Source organism: Talpa europaea (genome assembly GCF_964194135.1).
Source record: "Talpa europaea genome assembly, chromosome: 12".
Taxonomy (NCBI): domain Eukaryota; kingdom Metazoa; phylum Chordata; class Mammalia; order Eulipotyphla; family Talpidae; genus Talpa; species Talpa europaea.
The window spans coordinates 41,118,287-41,140,833 of record NC_140079.1 but is presented as its reverse complement, the minus strand read 5'-3'; the positions used below and the strand labels follow the sequence as shown (position 1 = coordinate 41,140,833).

Below are 22,547 nucleotides of genomic sequence, written 5' to 3'. Positions count from 1 at the left end.
CTTTGATGTACATGTTTGAAATTCTAATTTATCTGTTTTTTTCTTTTGTTGCTCATATTTTTGGTGTCAACTCTGACCACTGAGTTTTTTCGACCTGTAAGATGCACCATTTTATAATGTACCACACATTGTGATTATTTCACTTACTCACTTCTCCTCTACAAGGGCAGAAAAAATTTTTTTTAATCTCTGGACAGCTGTGTCCACAGTGCCAGAATAGGGGCTGACACACAGTAAGGGCCAAATTAATATTTGTCTAATGAATATTGGAGGTGAGATGAAGGAAGAATATCCACATTTTGTTAAATAGTCATGTTCTGGATTTTGAAGGCAGTGAAACTACTCTCTGTGAGACCATAGTGGTAGATAATGTCCATTATACATTTGCGCCAACTCCTACCATACACAACGCCAAGAATGAACCATAATGTGAGCTAAGAACTTTGGATGATGATGACATGTCAGTGTAGACTCATCAATTATAATAAATTCACTGCCCTGGTGGGGATGTTGGTAGTGGAGGGGGGGCAGGGAGTGTATAGAAACTCTTTGTACCTTGGTCAGGTTTGCTGTGAACCTAAAACTGCTCTAAAAATCTGGAAATTCAAAAAGGGAAGAAAATCTTAGGTTTTAATAATTGTTAACTCTTTCAGTTGAAGGAGCCAGAAAAAAAACAAGTCATCTACCCCATGTTTGGGGCGTGAAGGGATTCACTCCAGACAGCTTAACTGATGGGGTTGCAGGAATCTGATGTGGGAGAGTTTTAGGGGATGTTCAGAGATATGAGATAATTTCAACCCTCTCCTCTTTTCCCTTATACAAGCTGGAAAGATTTTCCTTAATTCTCCTATACTCCCTTTGAATATATGATTTTAGCCACCATCATAGCAAACTGCATCGTCCTCGCCCTGGAACAACACCTACCTGATGATGACAAGACTCCTATGTCTGAACGACTGGTGAGTGATGTCTCTCTTTGGGGGATTTTCCTTTGCTTTAGTGGCAAGTTGATGTGGTGGAAGAGGCCAGTGTGGGTTCTCAACTTGGAACCAAGAGCCAGATCATAGGTCCCCTGGCTGGGAAGCCTAAATTTCATGAACACCAATAATCTGGGCAGAAAGATGTCCTCACTGTACAACACCTGCCTTCTTGTGTGACCCTACCCCCTCCAGCAGACCTGGTATCAACTGGGAAGGGGTATGGATGGTGATAGGTGTCGCATTGTCCATGAAAACATCATGTTCAAAACAACATTCTTGTGAAAAAAATGTGTCCATTCCCAGAACTAGAAAGAATAGTACAATGACTGCCCCACAACTACCCATCACCCAGATTCAACAATTGTCAAACGTTTGCCTCTTTCACTGCCTCTGTCCTTTTGTTACTTCTTTGGTTTGTCTTTCTTGGCCAAAGTATTTTAAGAAAAAACCCAGACAGCATGTCAGTTTGCTGCCATATACTTAAGTGTGCATTGCTAAAAACATGGGTGTTCATGACCACAGCGACATTTTCACACTTGACCCAATTAACAGCAGTTCCTTGAAATCATCTAAGACCCCAGTAATCACATTCCCATGATTGTCTCAGAAATGTCATTTTACAATTGGATTGTTCAAACCAAGATGCAAATAGCGTCTAGATTTCATGTCACTTAAGACTTTAATCTAAAGCAATATTTTCCCTCCTGTCATTGACTTATTGCAGAATTCAGTCCAATTGCCCTAAAAAATGTCCCATATTCTAATTTTTGCCTGGTTGCTTTTTTATGATGTCCTTTAACTTGTTCCTCCATTCCCCATGTTTCCTATATGTGGATGTCAACTCTGGAGGGAAGTCATTCAGAGTTGCTCATTCAGGGAAACTCAGCAGAACTCTAAACCGGCACTGTGAGCCTTCCTGACCCCCAGCCATCACCCAGCATCTCGGTGCCTCTTTGACATTCTGACATTTCAATAAAGGAGACTTCTTTCACCTTTCAGGGTCAGTTGGTAGAGAGAGGGCAATGTAAGAATTCCCTTGCTTCTCATCCACAAAATATTAATGGTCTCATCCTGTGTATTCTTTAAAAATACAAGTAGCTTAGCAAACCTATGATTTTAAGACTTTTTGGTTTTTGCTTAAGATGAAGCTAAATAAAAAGAGTCAATCAAAAGAATAGTCAGCAAATTATAGTGCCAGTGGCAAGCTGATGGGGTGGGGGTTGGGGGGAATCATGACAGCAGAATGCAAATGATAGAAGCTTAAGAAATGTCATAATGTCCATGTAGGGGCTCTGATGGAGCAGAGTTTATGGCAGAGTTTATGGAGCGAGGGTTAGAGCACTGGCCATTTGTCAACCAATGAAGTATTTTTCCAAAATATTAACCACCTGAACAGCTGTGCTAGTGCATCCCAGCTGAGACCTATCACGAATGTCAGCTTTAGGGAAGAGGTTGGTGCACAGCCAGTCTCAGAGGCTTTGAGTTATGTGTGTGACGAGTAAACATGCTACCCAGCATTTTCCAGTAGGACTTCCTACAGCGATAGCTTCTATATCTGCTCTGTTCACTGTGCTCGCCACCGGAAATGTGGCTAGTGTGACTGCAGTACTGAAGTTTGCATTTTATTTCTTTTATATTCATTTCAACTTAAATAGCTACATGTGGCCAATGGCTGCCATACTGGATAACACAGATCCAAGCAAACAGTTTTTTTTTTTACTTTTTAATTTTTTAATGAAGTACCATCATTTTACATCCTTGCTAATTGTTGGACAATATAGAATTTCTCCCCTCAGGTGGGGTCACTGTAACTCTCCCACCACCAAAGCAGTGGTAGTTTTCTATCACAGTCCACTGTGCTCCCCACCTCAATTTTCACCCCTTCCCCACCTCCTCCCCACCTCGATGCCTCAGATCTATGGTCAGCTTTCAAGGGCTGGTTTTAAGGTTTGTCTTTGAGCCTTTCCAAACAAACAATTCTACTTGGCTGAGTGGTACCTGAGATTGATATTCTTTTGCTTTTCTTGCAAAAACCTTTGGAGGAGAGAATTCCAGGCAGGAAGCAGTGGAGAGAGAGTAGCACTGAGTGCTGAAGTGGGGATGTGGGTATAGAGCTCTGGTAAGCTGGTTTCTGGTCTTGCCACCTTCTGCCTAGCCAAAGTCACTGACCTTATCCACTTTTTCTTCCAGGACGACACAGAACCTTACTTCATTGGAATTTTTTGTTTCGAGGCTGGAATTAAAATCATTGCCCTTGGGTTTGCCTTCCACAAAGGCTCTTACTTGAGGAATGGTTGGAATGTGATGGACTTTGTGGTGGTGCTAACAGGGTGAGTAGCAGGTGCTATTTCTTATCATTATCTTGAATTATAAGGACTTTAGAAACATAATGGTTGGTGTGGTCCAGGTGGGGCTAGGAAGGCCAAGACACAATGTTCTTTAACATGCATCTGCCTTTCTACCTCCATGTCTTGGCTGCGTATTACAGCGGATGCTTTCTGTTTCAATTAGAATAATAGCTTGTTAGAGTCAACTGCTTCCAAAGAGCTTTATGTGCATTCTCTCATTTAATCCTCACAACAACTCAATGAATTAGGAAATATTAATATTCCCATGTGACCACTGAGGAATCTGAAACACAGAGAGGAACTTGCCTAAGATCACCCAGCTCGGAAATGGTAGAGTTAGAATTTGACTTAAGAGTATGTCATTTCAATCTTTATCTACTGTGCATGTGTAGCCTTCTTGCCTGGCTTGGGGATGACTTTATTTCAAGTTGGTAAATGTTTATGGAGGACTTTTGGGTGAAACAATTTGTGAGAGGGTGATGGAGAAAACCAATCTACATAATTTATAATCACAGCCTTAGGGGAATTTTCAGATCATAAACACATTTTTCAGAACCATTGTTGTAAGGTGAATGTGTGCACACTTTCCACCAAGTATCCTATTTAAGTTGACACTAGACACTATAACAAAAAATACAAAACTAGGTGATAACTTAAACACAACAGAAGTTAATTTCTCATTCATTGAAAGCCCAAAACAATTGCTCCTCTTTGGCAGGCTGCTCCCCTCCAAACAGTGATTGAAGGACATGGGCCCTTGCTACATTGTGGCTCCTTATTATTGATTCACAGATTCCAAGAACTCTGTGCTTGTCGGTATCAAACTACAGAAGAGAACCGACTGTGAAAGGTGATTCTTGGGAGGTTGTGTGGGCCTGGCTGGGACCCAGCATGTACATCTTCCACTCATTCCTTTGGCTAGAATTCAGTTACATGACCACGCGTCACTGCCAGGCAAGCCAGAAAATGTCAGACCGTGCTTAGAAGGAAAGGGAGATGTATTTGTTGAATGACCAGCCAATCTCTGTTATGGACCCAACGCCCTTTATCAGATCCCAGTGTGGACATTACCACTTTGTCCTAATTTCTGGCTCCTCTGCCCACCTATTCCTCCTCCTCTGAGCTAAGATCTTCTATTCCAAGGCCTTTCTTCATTGGAAGGCCTTCTTCATTTCTCCTTTATTGGTCAGAGCTGTGCACTAAAGGGTCAGAATTTTGTTATTTGTCATCACAGTTCTGCTCTGTGGTATCATAATTATCCTCTGTGGGGTCAAAGTTCTCCTCTAGGCTGATGCTGCTCCAGATTCTGTCCCTGTTGGCAAATGTTGCTGAGCTCCCACAATTCAGTTTTTGAACAATTTGTTTCAGATCAACGTTGCTTCTCACAGAAGGAGCCATGCCATATTGGACTTTTTCAGCAGAGACATTCAGATATGAGTGGTCTATTATGAGAAATTTGGACTAGCTCCCGTGGAACTGGGTGTTCACTGAGGAGGCTCTGTTGTTTGAGCTCACTGTCCGGTGACTTGGGACTTTGGCACATGTCCCAGGGACATGTCATGGCATCTGGGCCCTTTTCTCCTTCATTACTGAGACACTTATCCATGACAGAGTCTAGTGACTAACTTTGTTGTTGCTATAACTGGATAATAAAAATATTAGAGGGCCTCCCCAGTGATGCAGTGGGTTGAGCACAGTGCTGTGAAGCTGTCCGCAGCCTCTGCAGCACGGGTTCAATTCCTGGCCAGCCAGGGAGAGTCCCACATGACGTGGCAGACCTCTCCTATCGCACCCACTGCTCCCCTCAGCAGTGTATTTCGGTCGTCTCCCTCTTCTGCTCCCTGCTCTGTCTCTGATGATTCCTCTCACCTCCCTCGAGCCTCTGGACCTGTACCCCCTAGTCCTCTAGCTATAAGTAAATAAAATCTTCTAAAAATAGATATAGAGAAAGTAGAGATTAAATAAAAAATCATATGATCTTCATCAGTGAAGTCTGCCCCTGGGTTTGGCCATCCCCTGTGGCCATAACACATACCTCATTCCTTCCTGCTTTGGAATTTTGCTCTGGGCGGAACCTGATGCTCTGGTGGTGGCGGAAAAGAACGAATGAAATATCTAGTGTGCTAAGTAGCGGGAGGGTTGCAGAGAAAAATTAAAGCAGGAAGGAATGAGGGATGTGTTATGGACAGGGGACTGGAAACCAGGGGAGACTTCACTGAGAAGATATTTGATTTTTTTTTTAATTCTCTGCTTTTTTTTTTTTGAAGATTTTATTTACTTATGCATAGAGGAACTAGGGGGTAGGTCAGAGGTGTGGGAGGTGAGAGGATCACAGAGTGGGGAGCAGAACAGGCAAATCTACTGCAATACACACCTGAAGGGAGCAGCAGTGAGACAGGAGAGGTCTGCTGTGCCACGTGGGTCACCTCCCTGGCCAGGAATCAACGCAGGCTGTCATGGTGGAAGCACTGAGACTTAACCCCTAAGCCACCAGGGAGGTCCAGAAGATAATATTTTAATGAATACCTAAAGCAGGTGAGTGAATAAACTATGAAGCAGGAGGAGAGTGCCACTCAGAGAGAACAGCAAGCACACAGGTCCTGAGACTTGTCTGGGTCTGGCACGTTTGATGACAATGTAGAGGACAGGGTGGCTGGAGCAGAGTGAGGGGCAGAGTGGAAGTGAGAGGGCAGGGAGGTGATAGAACAACTGTTATCAAAATGAAACCTTTTTTAATACAGTATAAATTCCTGTGTTCCTTTCTATGACTCAATTCCTTTCTCTTCCTCCATTCAGAACCACTTTCCAGAATTTTGTGTTTATCATTTCCATGTATGTATTTGCACTTTTACTACCTATGTAAATAAGGAACATATGGTACCTCTTTTTACAATATGATTAAATAAGTATATAAGAAGTATTATGTGGAACTGCTTTGCATGCTTTAAGTTTCCCTATAATTTTATTATACCTTGCCTTTTGCACTTGAGATTAAGTTGGTTGACACAAATAGTTCTCATTCATCCATTTTTACTGCTGCATAGTATTCTGTGGTATGAATATTCTACCATGTACCTATCCATTTGGGTTCTTTCCAGCTTTGGGCTATTTTGAACCAAGCTTTCCCCTCATTCTTGCAAGCAGATTCCTCTAGGACATATACCCAGGAGTGGAATTGCTGAGTTGTGTTCTCTACGCATCCTCAGCTTCACTAGATATTGCCAAATTGCTCTGCAAAGTGCTTGTGCCAATTTATGCTCCTCAGGGGCTGGCTTTTGCTGGCAGGGGTTGGTTTGACCTTGCTGGCAGGAAAGAGCCTTAAAAACCCCTGTTGTTGTTGTTTGTTTTTTTATAACATGGCTCTTGAAACACCTAGGGAAGTGCATATACTGTTGAGCATGTAGTAATTCTCACTAAGTGAGCATTTCATTGAAAGGCAGCCACAGTAGATGAGTTTGTCACTTGGATGTTTGTTTCTTCCCCATAATTAGACCAAGGTAGCCCTTTTTTCTAGTTTCTTTATACTTGATGGACTTTTACTTGAGAAATTCTTCATCTGGGGCAGATGCTAACGGTGGAAGATCATAGTTGGAATTTATGGGATCCATGAACTCTGAAATTGCTTATAGAAACTCTTCTCTCTGTCTCTGTCTCCTCTCGTCTCCTCTCCTCTACTCTTCCCTTCTCACCTTGCCCTGCCCTGCCCCTGCCCTGCCTTTCTCCCAACCCCCTCTTTCTTGTTGATAAGTTCCATCAGATCCCTAGAGTGCCCTGATCCTAAAAGAGTACCCATTGTTCTAGATTCTATTCCATTCTCATCCTGTTCTCCCTTCTTTATTTTTTTTACATTCTTTTCTTTTGCTTCTCTTACTCATTTCTCCAATAATCAGCCATCCTTTATTGTCTGTTAGCTCCACTCCTTCGAATCAAGTACACAGCTTAAAATTCATTATTTAAAATTTGGAATATAAGCTAGGAACTGGGAAAGATGACTAAAAGCCCTGCACACCTAGCCTACTGAACAATGTCAATAATGGGGAAATGCAGTGAACTCTTTAATTCCATGTTCCAGGAGCAGGGGACTCGAGTATATTAATATGACATTGTGACAAAGTTAACTTCATTGAGTGCTTTCTCATTAACTGTTTTTGCACATTTCTAGGAAAGCCACAGCATTAAAACATCATTTGTTTTTCATACATTACCAGCACTTTGCCTTCTTCTTATGTGAAGTTGGCCCATGGATTTTTTTTGTTTGTTCTAAATAATTCAAGAACTCATAAATTCTAACTTTGTAATTTTATCAAACTCCTTTAAGGCACACTTCCATTGTATTTGAAGGCATGATTATTAAACTGAAAGTGTGCAGAGGAAGATTTCAGAAACTTCACTATGTATTTGAGATGACAGAACTTTTAACATAGTGCTCGAATATATATAAACCTCTACTGGATTAAATGATAAAATTGTGCATGTTGAGAAAAGAGACTGTGAACACTGCTGTGATAGAGATGAAAATGTAGTTTTTGTGTTTGTGGGCTGGCTTGGTTCTGTACATGGCATATAGTAGGTGCTCAACAAAAGAAATGGTTGCTGAGTTGACAGTGGTAACATTTCTGATGATTGAGGTATTGGGGGGAAATTTGCTAAGCTTTTTTTAAGGAGATAGGGACCATTGTATTGATACAGATAGTCAAACAGGAGTCTGTGACAGATAACCTAACTTCAGAAAAGGCAGGTGGCAGATAAACTCTAAGTTCTTACCAACTTCTGCACTTTGTGACTAAAAATGAAGGATCTTTTCTTAGAAGGTCCTAGGAACTACCCAGGCTTTGGTTTTGTTGAGGTCAAGAAATGAGAAAAAGACCCAACTATTTGGAGACCAGCAAGAAAGGTATAGGCCTTGGTTTCATAGCATCATTGAATTTTAGGAATCAATAGACACTGACTGGCCCAACCCCTTTGTTTTATCACAAGGGAGCTAAGACACAGAGAGGCTAAGTAATTTGCCCAAAGTCACACTGAGGTATGATAAATCAGGACTCTTTCAGGATCAGAAGGTATTTTGATGTCAAGAAACCTGGAGCCCCAATTTGAGGGGTCACTGGGAATGGGTTAATGGCACCCTTTGGTTTCTGTCATCAGAATCTTGCCTTCCCTTTGTTTCTCCCACCCACCCCCAAGTACCCAGCTATGCCCTCTTTCCAGAGACATATAAAGGGAGCCTCAAAGAAGCTCATTTTTCCTTTGTTAAATAGAAAGTTGAAGAAGCTGAGACCTAAAAGAGTAACAATGGCATAACTAGAGTGACACTTCTTTTAGGCTGTCTTTCCTTTCGGGTGAATGGAACAAACACATGTAGATTCCTCAGTTTCTCCTCCATTCTTTACCTCCTCTGCAACTTTTCTGAGTTACCTGCAAAAACAAAACAGCATTCAAAACACAACACAACCAGCATTCTCACTCATGAGACCAACTAACAGCCCCCACAAATGCCAACTGAATTTTATTTTAATGTCTCTCTGCATTAATTTCTCTCCTAGTAGATCAGTCACCCTTGGTACCAAAAGGATTCCCTACTGTGGAACAAATGCTTTTCATCATTCATAAAGTCGTATCATTGAGAGAGAATCTGTCTTCTTACTGTTCAGAGCACTTGGTTTTCATGATATTTGTTGAACCGTGTTCCATCAGAAAATGTCTCACTTCCTAGCAGCAGGAACTAGTTCCTCCTTCTTGTAACAACAGTGACAGTGATAATAATGATGTTGGCTGCCATGATGATTATTCTCATCATTTATTGAACACTCACTGTGTGCCAGTACTATTTTAACAATTTTATGTGCATTAGCGCATCTCAGTTTCACAAACCTTTAGCGATATATCTGAGGTTCAGAGAGGTTAAGCTACTTCTAGGGGATCCACAGCTAGTAAAGACAAATCAGGATCTCAGCCATTCTGCTAGAATACCTCCCTGAAACTTGGATAACCCTTGCTCAAAGTTAAATTTCAGACAGAAGCTATATTCTGGCCACTTTCCTTATGAATGTAATACCTATTATTAACAACAGTTATATATGGACAACCTAGAAGTTACTTAGTTTAGTTTATCTTTCCAGTCCTCTAAGTTAACCTTTTTTTAAAGGATTTATTTATTTATACAAGAACTGGGGTATAGGCCAGAGGCGCGGGAGGGTAAGAGGATTCACCAGAGACAGAGCGGGGAGAAGAACAGGCAAACAAACTGAAAACATTGCTGAAGGGAGCAGTGGGCGAGACAGGAGAGGTCTGCTGCGCCATGTGGGTATCTCCCTGGCTGTCCGGGAATCGAACTGGCGTTGCAGAGGCTGCAGACAGTTCCACAGTGCTTTGCTCAACCCGCTGTGCCACTGGGGAGGCCCCCTCTGAGTTAACCTTTATGACCACCATTTTACAAGTGAAGAAGATGGGACCTTAAGAAGTTAAATAACTTATTCAGTGTCACTCACCTCATTAGCAGTAGATTCAGAATTTGAACTCACCCAGATCTGGATCCAGGATCTATTTTCTTGAGTCCCACACTATTTCCCTAAAGTCAAGTTTTCCAGGAAGTTGAAAGGTTCTTCCTTTCTCCCACCATCCTGTCTTGGGATCCACTATGGCAGGGAAAAAATGGCCAAAAGAAATAGCCTGAATTGGGAGATTGATGTAGCCCAGTGGTTAAGACCTGGATTTTGAATGAGAAGAAGTTCTTTCAATGATATACTCAAGAACACAAGTTACTCTTTCATAACCTCAATTTTCTCACCTGGGAAAGGGGATTAATGATAGAATCTAACTCTTAGAACTGTTGTGGGGATCAGAGAAGGCGATATGTGTGGTAGATACTGTGAATTGAGCCTCTGGGCTTTTCTGAGTGCTTTATAAATGGGAATTAGTGAACTGAAGAGCAAAAATTTAAATGAATTCTTCTGGAAGGAAGGGTAGATGCCAGAAATGCCCCACTCTACATTCATCCAACTCACCTCTAAGTTTACCTGCAGCATCAGTGGACAGTTCCCATGCAAGCTAACCACTCTATACCTCCAGCACTCTTGTTTTTCTGCATCTCTGTTGAAGGCTTTTCTCTACATGGGAAGAATTTTTTTTCAATCCATAGACACTTAACACTCCCAAGATCAGCCCTTAACCAATGACAAGGGAATTGGTGTATGAATACCTGACTTCCCCATTGCTCAGTGAGAAAACTCAGAAATAAGTTCTACAACCTATCAAAGGTTCCCTGGGATCAAATCCAAGTTGCTCACAACAAAAGTCATTCATTAGTGCACCCTGACCCTCCTCCTCCCTTGTAATTCCATCGATCACCTCCCAGAAGTCCTTGTCTTATGTCTGCTTTCAGAGGATCCCAAACTATCACAGGGAGCGGTAGCTGGAAGCCTAGTGAGTTGGAGGTTTCAGCACGCTGGACAGCACTCAGCACACTTAGTTGTGTTAAAAGGCAGCCTCTTCCCTTCTTCCGGACAACTGGAGTCGGGAGGGACAGAGTGAGGGCCAGATGGCCAGGTGACGTTGCTCTGTATAAAGCTTTTTGACCATTTTCCCTATGGGCCTGGAGAAGAACTTGCCATCCGTCTCTGCAGGTAGGGGCTGGTCGAGGTCTTGTCCTCTTGAGTTGCTGTGACAAAGGCCAGCCTGCCTCCACAGAGGCATCTGGCCACAGCCTCTGTGGTTTGCAGAGCTAATGACTCCCCTCTTCTCAACAGGGCAGGGAGGTGGATGCCTGGCGGGCAGAGGAAATCTCAGTGGAACAGGAAGCAAGTGGGTGTCTGGGGCTGAGGCAGAGACTGCCAAGCTTTTGAAACACTGTTTTACATTATGTAAAGGGGACCTACAGGACCTGGAGATGCTGTGTTGTGACAGAACGTAGAAACTGGGGGCTCCACTCTCCATGGAGGACCTGGGCCTGGCCACAGACAAAAGGTTCTCACCTTTAGTGGAGTTGTATAGTAGAATGTTAAAGCTGAGACTTGGGGAAAGCTAAGAAAACGAAGCCTCTCTTTTCTTGACTTCTGTGGCTATACTTGGCTCTTGGGTGATCTCATCCAACCTTGAGGGTTTAAATACTCCTTCTATTCTGATGCTTCCCAAGGTTACATATTTAACCTGGAGTTTTTGAGACATCCCCACTTAGAATGGAGATCAGCATCTCACACTCAGGATGTCCAAAACTGAACTCCTGAGCATCCTCCTAATGTTGCTCCTTCCTGTCTTCCCATGTAGTAGATGGCAGCACCTTCCTTCCAGAGTGTCTGGTCAGAAATCTTTATTCCTCCTCCCTCTCTCACACATACTCCATGCCCAGTAGAATTCTGCAGATTCTATGTGTTCTGTCTTTAACATGTAAACAGGTTTTTACTGTACATCTCGCAACTCCACTGCCATCATTTTCTCTCTTTTGGGTTGTTGAAACAGCCTCTGCCCAGATCCCTCTGCTTTTACTCTTCTCCTCCACAGCCTGCTATCAGCAAAAGCAGCCAGAAGGATCCTTTTAATACAAAATAGACCAAACCACTTCTCTGTTCTTCTGTGGTTTCTGTCTCTTTTGGTATAGAAGTCAAAAGTCCTCCCCATGGCCACAAAGACCTACACTATTTGTCCCTATCATCTCACCAACCCCATCCCCCAATCCCTCTTGCTTATTCAGCTGTACCAGACTCCTCCTCTCCATTAGTGGAATAGTTCATGCAGATTTCCACCTCAGGGCCTTTGCATTTGTATTTTCCTCTGCCTCGTTATGCTCTTCTTACAAATATCTGCTCAATCTCTTCCCTCATCTTCAAGACTTTACTCCAATGTTCCATTGCCACTTACCTACAACTTCTGAACCTGGACTTCACTCTCTGACACTCTCTCAACACTTCCTGTCCTCTTTCTTCTATTTAGATTTTTTTCTATGCACTCATCACTTTCTGAAAAATATTTTATTAATTTATCTTTTGCCTATATATATCCCCGCTACATCAGCCCTGTGAGCACAGGGATTTCATTTCATCTGCTCATAATTCTGTTCCCCACTGCTTAGAGAAGGGCCTGGCACACAGCAGGTGCCCAATAAATGTTTCTGATGGAATGAATCTATGATACTTTTGACCTGTCAATGTTGAGAGAAGTTTCACTGTAAAATAAACTGCATTTGGAAGCAGAAGAGCTCCTGCCCAAGTGCCCATACATATTGACTAGTCTAAATGAGACATTGCAGTTTTGAAGGGCAGTTGGGAGTGTTGAGTATGTTGACATTGCATATGCGGTGACCAGAACTCATAGGCTCGAATATGGCTACTCATGGCTGTGGGCCTACCCCAGGAGTTCAGGCAGGTCGTGTCTGTCATAACTCTGAATTCACTGAAAATCCTTTGGAATCAGCTTTGTTAGCTACTTTGCACTAACTAGGTGGTATGTATACATGAACAGGTTTGTGCAGAAGAGGGAGTGTTTGAGCAGGGGTGTGTTCTGATGTCTGTGTGTGGTTGTGCAGGTGGCACAGTGAGCGAGGTGGAATATGTTTTTCTAAGTGTGTAAATCACCTGTGTGTAAACCTCTTTTGAGACCTCATAGGCCTAAGAATAGGAAATCCTTTATCCTCAGGAGTCCCTTCAATCCTAAGAAGCTTCAATTTTAGGAATCAAAGGATTTTTTTGTGTGGTAATGAAGAGGGAAGCCCATAGGTTATTTGTTTTCATTGTCCATAGGTACATTTGGAGGCCACTCATGGAATTTCAGTACATAAAAATTCATTGTTAGAGCTAGGATGGAAAATAAGATAAGATTGAAGTTCTGCCCTGGGCACTAAAATGTGGCTGGTGGTGTTTCCTTCAACTTGGTATTCCAGGAATATTAAGTAGAATAATTATAATATTGATTGTACAGGAGGGATAAGACTGGAAGGTCTGCATAAACTGGACAGAGGAGTGTTAGACTGGTGGGAAATAGCTGAATGTTTCAAAACAGAAACTGTGAAGTGTGTAGCAGAATTGCATCCTATGCAAGTTTGACTTGGCACAAAATCATTGGTATATAACATACATGTGAAAATAAAAAAGGGAAATGTAATTATTGAGCAGTCAGTCATTCCTACCTTCTATTCCACTTAGTGAGCTTTTGCCAGATAAACGGGCATGAGTTATGTTCTTCATAGACTCCAGGATGTCACTTATGAGTGCTTTTCTCTGCATGTAGGAGAAGAAACATTTTGAAGGGGCTTTAATAGTAAGCAGAGGATTTTGTCATGTGACTTACAAATCCACAAATCAATGGACCAGGATTAGTTAGTTAAGTGACTTGGTAATATCCTTCCACCTTCCACTCCACCATCCTTTGTGAGCTGAATTTTGACTTGATGCTTGTTTTTGACTCAAGGTTGCAAAATGGCTGGCAAATCTCCTTCTTGCCCAGCTTCATCCAAAAGTAATAAGTAATGGCTGGGGGAGAAAACTCTCACTGAAGGCTTTTCTCTTTTTTATTTAGTAGGAAAGTCTTCCCTGGAAGTCCCCAAAAGATTTCTCTCTACATCTTATCGTCCATAATGGGGTCACAGGACTATTTCTAGCTTTAGGGAAGACCTGAAAGACCTGGCATTTTTACCATTTCATGGCAGGCTGGCTCTGCCTTTGGGAAACATGGCATAGGACAATGACCTGGGGACATTAACATCATCTGTCACATGGCATACTGTTCTCATTCTTTTACATCATTTATTACTGCATACTTTGTATTATACTGTACACCTCTAACTAGATGATATATATATATATATATATATATATATATATATATATGAACAGGTTTGTGCAGAAGAGTGAGCAGGAGTGTGTTCTGAGGTCTGTGTGTGGTTGTGCAGATGGCACACTGAACCTGTTTTTGTCCGAGCTTAAATGCACAAATTCATGTATATTGTGCTTCATGGATGATTTAAGGATTTTTTTAGGGTATTTTTGAGTATATGCAATTTCCCTTGTGCACTGACTTTTGAACCAGGACTTCACTCTTTCTTGGAAGACAAGATGTCACTTGGAGATGTGGGTTCATATCATGGCTCTGCCCTTCAGAAGGTGTGACCTTGGACAAATAATTGACTCTTCCTAGTCCTTATTTTACTCATCTGTTCACTGAGGCTCATATTAATACCTACCTGATTGGGCTGAGATGAAGATAAGATAGGGATATTCTTACTATGTAGCAGAGGCTTCAATAAACTATAGCGAAGATGTGGGAGAGAGGGAAGATAAGGAGGGGAAGGAGTCTGAATAGGATAAGGTGAGGAGGATCCCTGGCTGTGACTGACCATGATGGATTAAGTTCTAGAATTGAGATGATTCCAAGTCTGGGATCATTTGGGATGACATTGTAAATAGGAAAGAAATGATGGATTTAAAGGATGTTTCACCAGAAAAAAAAAAACACAGAACATGATAATCAACTAAGTATTGACTGGTATAATGGACGCTTCAAGTGAGAAGACTTACCTCAGTCATGTTGAGGTTGCTGCAAGACACTGAAGCAGAAATGTTGCTTAGCAGACAGATGTCGATTTGATTAAAACTGGACAGTGACTGAGCCCTGCTGGCATGATGGTGTGACAGTCAGGCGCACAGGGTCAGAGAAGCATCTACATGTAGGGACCAGAGGAGGAGGGGGATCGGGGAAGAAAACAGAAGGTGCAGTGGACAGGTATTTAGAAGAGAGAAGCAAGTTGTCCTCATCTCTGTCAGTTGCAGCAGAAGCGAGAAGAAAAGCCCTAAGGCTTTGGGGCTTTGTGATTAAGAGAAAAAGAGTTACTTTAACAGGGTCATTCATGGGGAGGAGGGGATGCATGAAATCTTGGTGGTAGAGGTCTGATAGAAAGGGGGGAAAAACAAAACAGTAAAGCCTGATCCTCTCATTCAGGAAGTCTGGCAAAGGAAGGAAAGAGGGAAACATCTGCTAGCACCTATCATCTCTGAAGAGATATGATGGGTTGGGTGGTCTCATTTGGGGAATAGTTTGGTTTCCTCTTTGTTTTTTTTTTTCTTTTCCTTTACAAAAAGTTTTACCAGAAGACCAAGATGGTGGGCATGTTTTGAAAGATGAAGAAAATGGGTATCACATATTATGTATCTCTTCCTAAATTAAGTTCTGATTACATCATACTAAAACATCTGGACAGGTTTTCTTCAAATGCAGAGGCTACACATGAATGTGGGATGATTTTACTCGGTAACATACAGGAAACTTGCTTGAGAGGCTCTCACAAATGTAGGATATGCTCTGTCAGGACACAGAAATTGATGTGGGTGGGTGACTCTAGGGAGTGATGGCTTGATGTATTATGATTTCAGGCGGGAGCCCTACACTGAAAGGCACTAAGGTAGTAAAGCCTTCAAGTTGCGACATTGTTTTATGACCCAGCTGCTCCCTTGCTGACAACTCAAGATAAAGGGGCAGCCAGTCTTCACACCTGATGGCTAGGACCACTGACTTTGCGGTTTGGAGTTTGAACAGATTCAAAACCCAGCTCTGCTGTTTCCAAGCTGTGTGACCGTGGACCCTTGTCTGTATCTCACTAAGTTGTAGCTTCTTTGTCTGGAAAATGGGGATAATAACGCTATCTTGTAGAGATGTTTTCAAGATTTAAGGAGTTAATGTCTGATCCATGATAGGTTTGAGTTATGGATGGTATCTATTTATTTATTTTGGCATAGAGGAACTCGGGTGTAGGCCAGAGGTGCGGGGGGTGAGAGGATTCACCAGAGACAGAGTGAGGAGCAGAACAGGAAGATCTACTGAAAATCACTGCTGAGGCAACAGTGGGCGGGACAGGAGAGTTCTGCTGCACCATATGTGGGTCAGCTCCCTGGCAGGGAAATTGAACTCAGGCAGTAGCGGTGATAGTGCTGCGACTTAACCTCTAGGCCACCAGGAGAGCCTGATGGATGTTATTTAACAGTGGATGGTTTGAAGATAAAAGAAGGGATGTAGTTCTTCTTTGGGCCTCAGTTCCTTATCTGTGAAATGGGGATAATAATTGTACCTACCTAAAAAAGGTAGAATTCAATGAGCTAATACTTATGAAGCACTTTGAATCTGACACAGAATAAGAACTCAATGTGAGCTATTATAGCACTAATAACTATAATTATAACAATGATAATAATTACTACTACTTCTCCAGGCCCAGTTCCATAGACCAGTTAGTTAACTGTAGAGATCATTTGTTCTTTTTAGTTGGGCATGCAACATCCAACCTCCTTTTCCAATTCTACACTCACAGAATTCTACCCTCACTCTCAAGTTGAAGGTTTTGGGGTAGGAGAATCTTCCTCTCTACACCCCTTGGTTATCATGGCATATAATTTAAATTCATCAAGTCATATGGTTCCCCACCCGGGAATCTGAAAATGGAGTGAGTGACTCAAACCCAAAGAGATGGTTCCCAATTCCTTCATGGCAGCCTGCTGTATGGGTGGGCCTGCCTGCATGCTTCCTATTTATTTTCTAAGCTTCATCCTCTGGTCTCTCATTGGTAATCTGAGCTTCCTAAAAAAAAAAAAAAATCCTTCTTATGCCCAAGACTGTCAGTCAGGTTCTGGTTTTTGCATGACCAGTAAAGTTGGCAAGAGAAGCGCTCTCTGGAGAGCTTTGGGAGCCCCTCAGAGTGAGCTCACCTAAGAGAGGGAGTTGGATTGGGGGATCCTTCTGGAGCCAGAATATCATAGATGTTTGTAGTGGGACGGACACAGGCATAGCACTCATCATCTGCCTTGCTGACTGTACTTACCTAGTTCTGCGATGCCTTGTCACTCGACTGCTTGGCTTTCCTGATGAAGCATTTTGAGAATCAGTTCATCTCCAGGCGTCCACAATGACAAGGCAATAAGATTCACCCTGTTGGTCCCAAGTGGGAAGTAAGAACAGCTGTGCCATAGGTGTGGGATAAATGAGGGACAGCAGAAAGCCAGAACTTAGACCTTTGGGGAATTTAGACTCCGTTGATGTTCTGGACACAAAGAACTCTCTCTCCTTCCTGACGTAGCAGAGCACAGGATTTCTGCATAGAGAAGAAAAGAGTTCTGAGAGAATTAAAGGCTGGAGATTTGAAGCAGAAGAGCCAAACAGGATCCAGGACTTGGGGTTAAAGATAAGTTAGTAACATCTTTTTATTGCCTTTGGCTGATGACAAAGAGTAGAATTTGTTCTAGAAAGGGAGAAAAGAGCAAACTGCACTTGTCTTTTGAAGTGAGAACTCCTTCCATAGAGTAGTCTCCCTGTTGAGATGGCAGAGCAGCCCATGTCTTCACTCCTGAAAAAGAAAAGAGAACCCTATTTTCCTACCAAGGAGCCTCGTGTGGTCCAGAAATGGGGAAATGTTTGAAGGATCATTAAAAGTGCATTCAATGGCAAGTGACAAAGAATCCAGCTCATGGTGACTAAAATAAATAGGGGCTTACCTTTCTCATGTTACAAAAAATCTGGGGTGGGTACTAGTTGACCCTGGCACAGAGATGGCTAGCATCTCTTTGATTTGATTTGCCTTACATTATGGTTGCAAAATGGCTTCTGAAGCACCTAGCATCATGTCCTGTTTAAGGCAAGAAGAGACAGATATGAGATGACCCATCCAGGTCTGCCAACTTTTGTATCAGGCAAAGCAAAAATCTTTCCAGAAACCATCCATTGAGTTTCTGCTCACATCTCACAGCCAGAAAAATGTCCCATGGCCACATCTAGCTCTAAGAGAGCCTGGGAGAGTATGTCACTTTTCTAAACTTTCTACTTCTTGTTGTAACTTTTGACTTTGTGTATGGTTAGAGGGCACATTTTAAATCAGTTAAATTCTGATTTAATTCACCTCCCAATGATCTCTTCTGTATGCACCTTTGTATCAGTTATGTATTGCCATAATAGTGCCACATAACAAACAACCCCCAAACCTACTAGCTTAAAATAAGCATTTATTTAGCTCACTATCCTACAAGTTGGCAGTTCAGGTGGGGCTCAGCTGGGTACTCCATCTGGTCTTGGTTGAGGTCATTCATGCATCTGACATCAGCAGTGGGGTGCCTGTTTGGGCATGGGCTGACTCTAGGCTGGTCTGGGATGGCCTTGGTTAAGACAGCTGTGCTTGGCTCCAAATGGTCTCTCATCCTCTAGCAGGTTCACGTGGATTGGTTTACATGGCAGATGCAGGGTTCTAGGAGAGAGAGGAGCTGCAAAGGCCTTTTTTGAGAGCTTATCTTAGGAAGTGTATGTCACTCTTAGCTTAAGCAAGCAGTATGGATAGTCCAGATTCAAGAGGTAGAGCAATAAACCCCAAACCTTTGATGGGAGAAGTGATACAGTCACTTCTGGCAGAAGTCTTTCTCCAAGGTTATTCACTGGGGACTAGTGGGGCCCCAGTTCTTATACCCTGAGTTGTTCTACCCTTACTTCTGCCAGCCACTATGTCACAACTCCCCTTCCCATTCATTCCCAACTCTTAGCGAGAAACAGGCATGATGTGTCATTATTATTGCATCACTCGCACAATCAAAAGGAGAGAAAGTGCCAGCAAAGATTCTGCTGAGAACCCAGGGCCTATCATATATCCACCTGGGAATTAGAGGTGGGGAAAATTATACAGCCTTGCTGATGCTTCCGGCTTTTATCAAATCTCCACTTGATATCTGTGTCCTTAGCCTTCGCAATGGTTGAAGCACGGAAGCAGATTTCTTGCCCGCCTTGTTGCTGCATAGTTCCTAGCCATGCAGCCTGGCTGCCTGTGTCAACTGAGGCTTTTGCTCTCATTTTTTTTTTAATGTCACCTGCTTCTGATCAGCACAATATGGAGGCCTCATTCTGATTCTATCAACAGAAGGAGTCAGAGGCCCAGTTGGCAGGCCTCTGCATGGAAACCTGAGCTTTCTCCATCCCTACTCTCTCCCACCCCAACTCTTTGTGCTTCTGCCTTCCTTTCTAGTTGTCTGCATCTCTCTTCGCTCCTGCAATTCCAGCTTAAAGGGAACCCAGGCCAGTGGGCACAGTTAACGTCAGAGAAAGGAAGTTGGCATGAATTGAGCACCTGCTGTGAGCTGAGCTCTCTACATACCTTATTGCTTTCAAGCCTTGCCACAGCTTCATCTTATCACAGATGGAAAACTACACTCAGAGAGGAAAAGCCACTCTTGTCCAAAGTCACACAGATAGGAGTTCCTGGAGCCAGAATTTGGACACAGGTCCACCCCACTGCAGAGCCAGGCTTCCTTCTGTTGCATTTGAGGGGGAGTAAGGGGAAGGGAATTCTAGCTTCTTCTATCAGCAGCATATGCTCACTCACCCCAGGACATTTGCACATGCTCTTGCCTGTGTCTGGAATATGCTATCTCCTCTTATATCAGGCTAACTCTTACTCAGACATGCTATTTAGAGTATTTAATGTCCAGTTCCCATGGGCATTGACCGTATATAAAAGAGCTAACATTTTGTGAAAGCATGGAGCCTGTGTTTGCTGCATCATGCAGAGGTCCAGGTATCTAGGAGAGGGACCAGTGTGCATGGAGAGCACTCCTGGGCCTCAAGGAAGTATCTTTACTGACAGTAATTTTTCTTTATCAGGGAGCCTTCCTGACTTTCCCACCCCATGAGGTCAGCTTAGGTTCCCTCTTTCTGTGCATCTGGTGGTACCTGTGTGAACCCTTTCACTATTGTTTACTGAGTCAATTACCACCCTCCTTTGGGAAGGCAGACTCAACCCAGAACCTAGTGCAGAACCTGAGAATGGGGTTTAGTAAAGATATATTGAGTGAGTAAGTGAGTGACTGAATGACTGTATAGCTAGTGGTAGAGGGAACCGTGCCTTTTGGCTGCTGCATGATGAACAGCAGGAAAAACAGGGTAGCCTTAAATTCTGTCCTTTTGCTCTGAAGCAGAAGTGAAGCAGGAGCAGCCAAGGTTCCCCACTCACTCTGTCCTTGTGTTGGGGACTCAGCCAGCCCAGGGGATGTTCTGAAAAGCTTTGGACATCCAGAGCTGTGGGGGCTTCGAGAAATGAAGAGACTGAGGGAAGAGTCCCTGCTTCTCCATTCTTGAGTCCTTTCCAAAGGGAAATGCAAAGACTTCTATGCTTTTAAATCGCAGGCTTCACAGCAAAGCCCCGTGATCAAGAACCCGACCCTAGAGTCAGACAGTCGTAGGCTTTCCTGCGTCCCTCAGAAGCCATAGTCAACACCGACACTCACTGAGAACCTAGTGTTGTGCCCCATGCTGTTCTCAATACTTTGAGTGAATTATCTCATTTAATTCTCCAAATTCAGCCGGTCCTCAAATAACATCATTTCATTATAATGGTTTATTATGAGGGAAAAAAAAACCCAATCTATTCCCAGTCACGAGAGCCTCTGTGTGGGCCTTGCACATTCTCCTGGGTCTACATGGGTTTTTGTCACAGACCAGGGTGCTCCCACCCCAAAGGTGCCATGCCGGGCTCGTTGGTGGCTCTCAGCTGTTCTGGCCAGCGCGGGAGTGAGTGTGGGTGGTGCTCCCTGCGATGAAAGCACATCCCATCCAGATGCGCGCGCCTTTCCCCCTGAGCTGCCCAGAGAGATGCTGGCCACGCGAGGCCCAGGACTGGAATAAGCAGGCTTGGAAATGAATAAATGAATGACTACAAATGACTATTGAATATTAGAAGTGTTTAGGGTCTTTATTTACAAGTTTGGTGTTTTTGTGACTAGAAACTTACTGAAACTTAACTCTTATTTACATCAATTAGCCTGTGTTGACTGTATTATACACTGTTTTGCTTAAAGCTTCAGTTTCCAAGAACCAATGACCATGTTGTGAGGACTCACTGTGTCCCTCTTGGTAGGTGTTGTGTCCGCATCCTGGGAGAATGACAAGGTTGGTCGAGGGACCTGCCAGGGGCAGGTGGCGGGTGGTTGGGGAGCCAGGCAGCTGGGTTTGACCCATCCAGCTCATCAAAACTTTTTGTCTTTCTGAACCTCAGTTGTTTGTAAAATGGGGGTTCATGCTGCCAATATTGGAGGGCAAATGAGGATATTAGCAATGGAGCGGCCACCAACATGAGACTTGCTGTGGCCAGATTGTGCTATACACACTCCCCACCTCCCCATCAACTGTCATCATCCCCATTTTATAGATGAGAACAGTGAGCCTCAGAAAAGTTAGAAGACTTGTCTCTAGCCACATGGCTAGAAAGTGCTGGAACCAGGACTTTCATGGGGAAGACCTGGCTCGGAGAGCGAGAAAACACCATACTCCATAGTAAATGGAGCCAAGGTGCCGATTTTGTGGTTATCTACTGTAGTTGGGAGTGGGGGGTTGGAGAGGTAAATGCCCTGCCAGATGTTTATCTCAGATTGACTTAGCTGCAGGGGGTAGTTCCCTGCAAGAGTTCATTCTTTTGTTAATAATAATTGTTCCCATTACCACATGTTGGTGTATGTGGTGGGGGATGGCTATTGAACCCTCTGTATGGGGGCTGTTAGCACCCCCCCCATAAACGCTCAAGAACCTATACCCCTCCCCCTTAGTCAAGGAGGTCTCAGCCCAACTCGGACCCTAATCCAAGTCTACGGGTGCAAACTGCTTTCACATTTCTTGGGGTGGAAATTTCAGTTCCCTTCAAGGTGTTGAATCCAGTAGGACTGATGATTGTCACCCAAATCTGCTACCCTCTTCATCTGTCTCAGCAAAGGCAATTTTATCCTTCCCAGTGCTGGGCGCCCAAGCCTTAGGGTCTTTCTCTACAACTCTTTTCCCAATCCCCTCCAGTCTATTTGCAAATCTGGCTGACTCCACCCTCAGGCTCTACTAAGAAATCCACCCATTTCTTACCACCTTCTCTCCCCTCCACAACCTGGCCCCCATCCTGGTCTTTCAACTTCCTTCTTCCTGCCCCTCCCCCTCCCCACCACAGTCTGTCTCCTTCACAACAACACCTGTGAGCACCTGCGTCACACCATGGCACGCTTCTGCTCAAGAACCTGTGTGACTCCCTCCTCACCCAGAGAAAAACCTTAAGTCCTCTCTGTAGAGCAAAAGATCCTGCAAACTCTGCCTCTGCCCTCAGCTCCTCCTGTCCTCCCCCTTACTCACACACAAGACACAGTCCAATCTCAGAGCCTTTGCACAGGTTGTTCCCTCTGCTTAGAGCTGTCTTCCCCTGAATCTCACATTACTCTGCCTTCATTTCTCTTGGGTCTTT

At 43.4% G+C, this 22,547-nt stretch overlaps 1 protein-coding gene across 4 annotated transcripts in view; it reads left to right on the top strand.

The window, feature by feature from the left end:
• Positions 1 to 22,547, top strand: part of CACNA1A (calcium voltage-gated channel subunit alpha1 A) — a 216,632-nt gene that overhangs the window by 37,432 nt on the left and 156,653 nt on the right. For 3 of the 4 annotated variants that reach the window (XM_084251358.1, XM_084251357.1, XM_084251356.1), the window contains exons 2-3: positions 854 to 959; positions 3,171 to 3,310. In XM_084251358.1, the coding sequence (XP_084107484.1) occupies positions 854 to 959; positions 3,171 to 3,310 (246 nt within the window). The remainder of the gene's footprint in view (positions 1 to 853; positions 960 to 3,170; positions 3,311 to 22,547) is intronic. The other variant, XM_084251359.1, reaches the window with a different exon arrangement.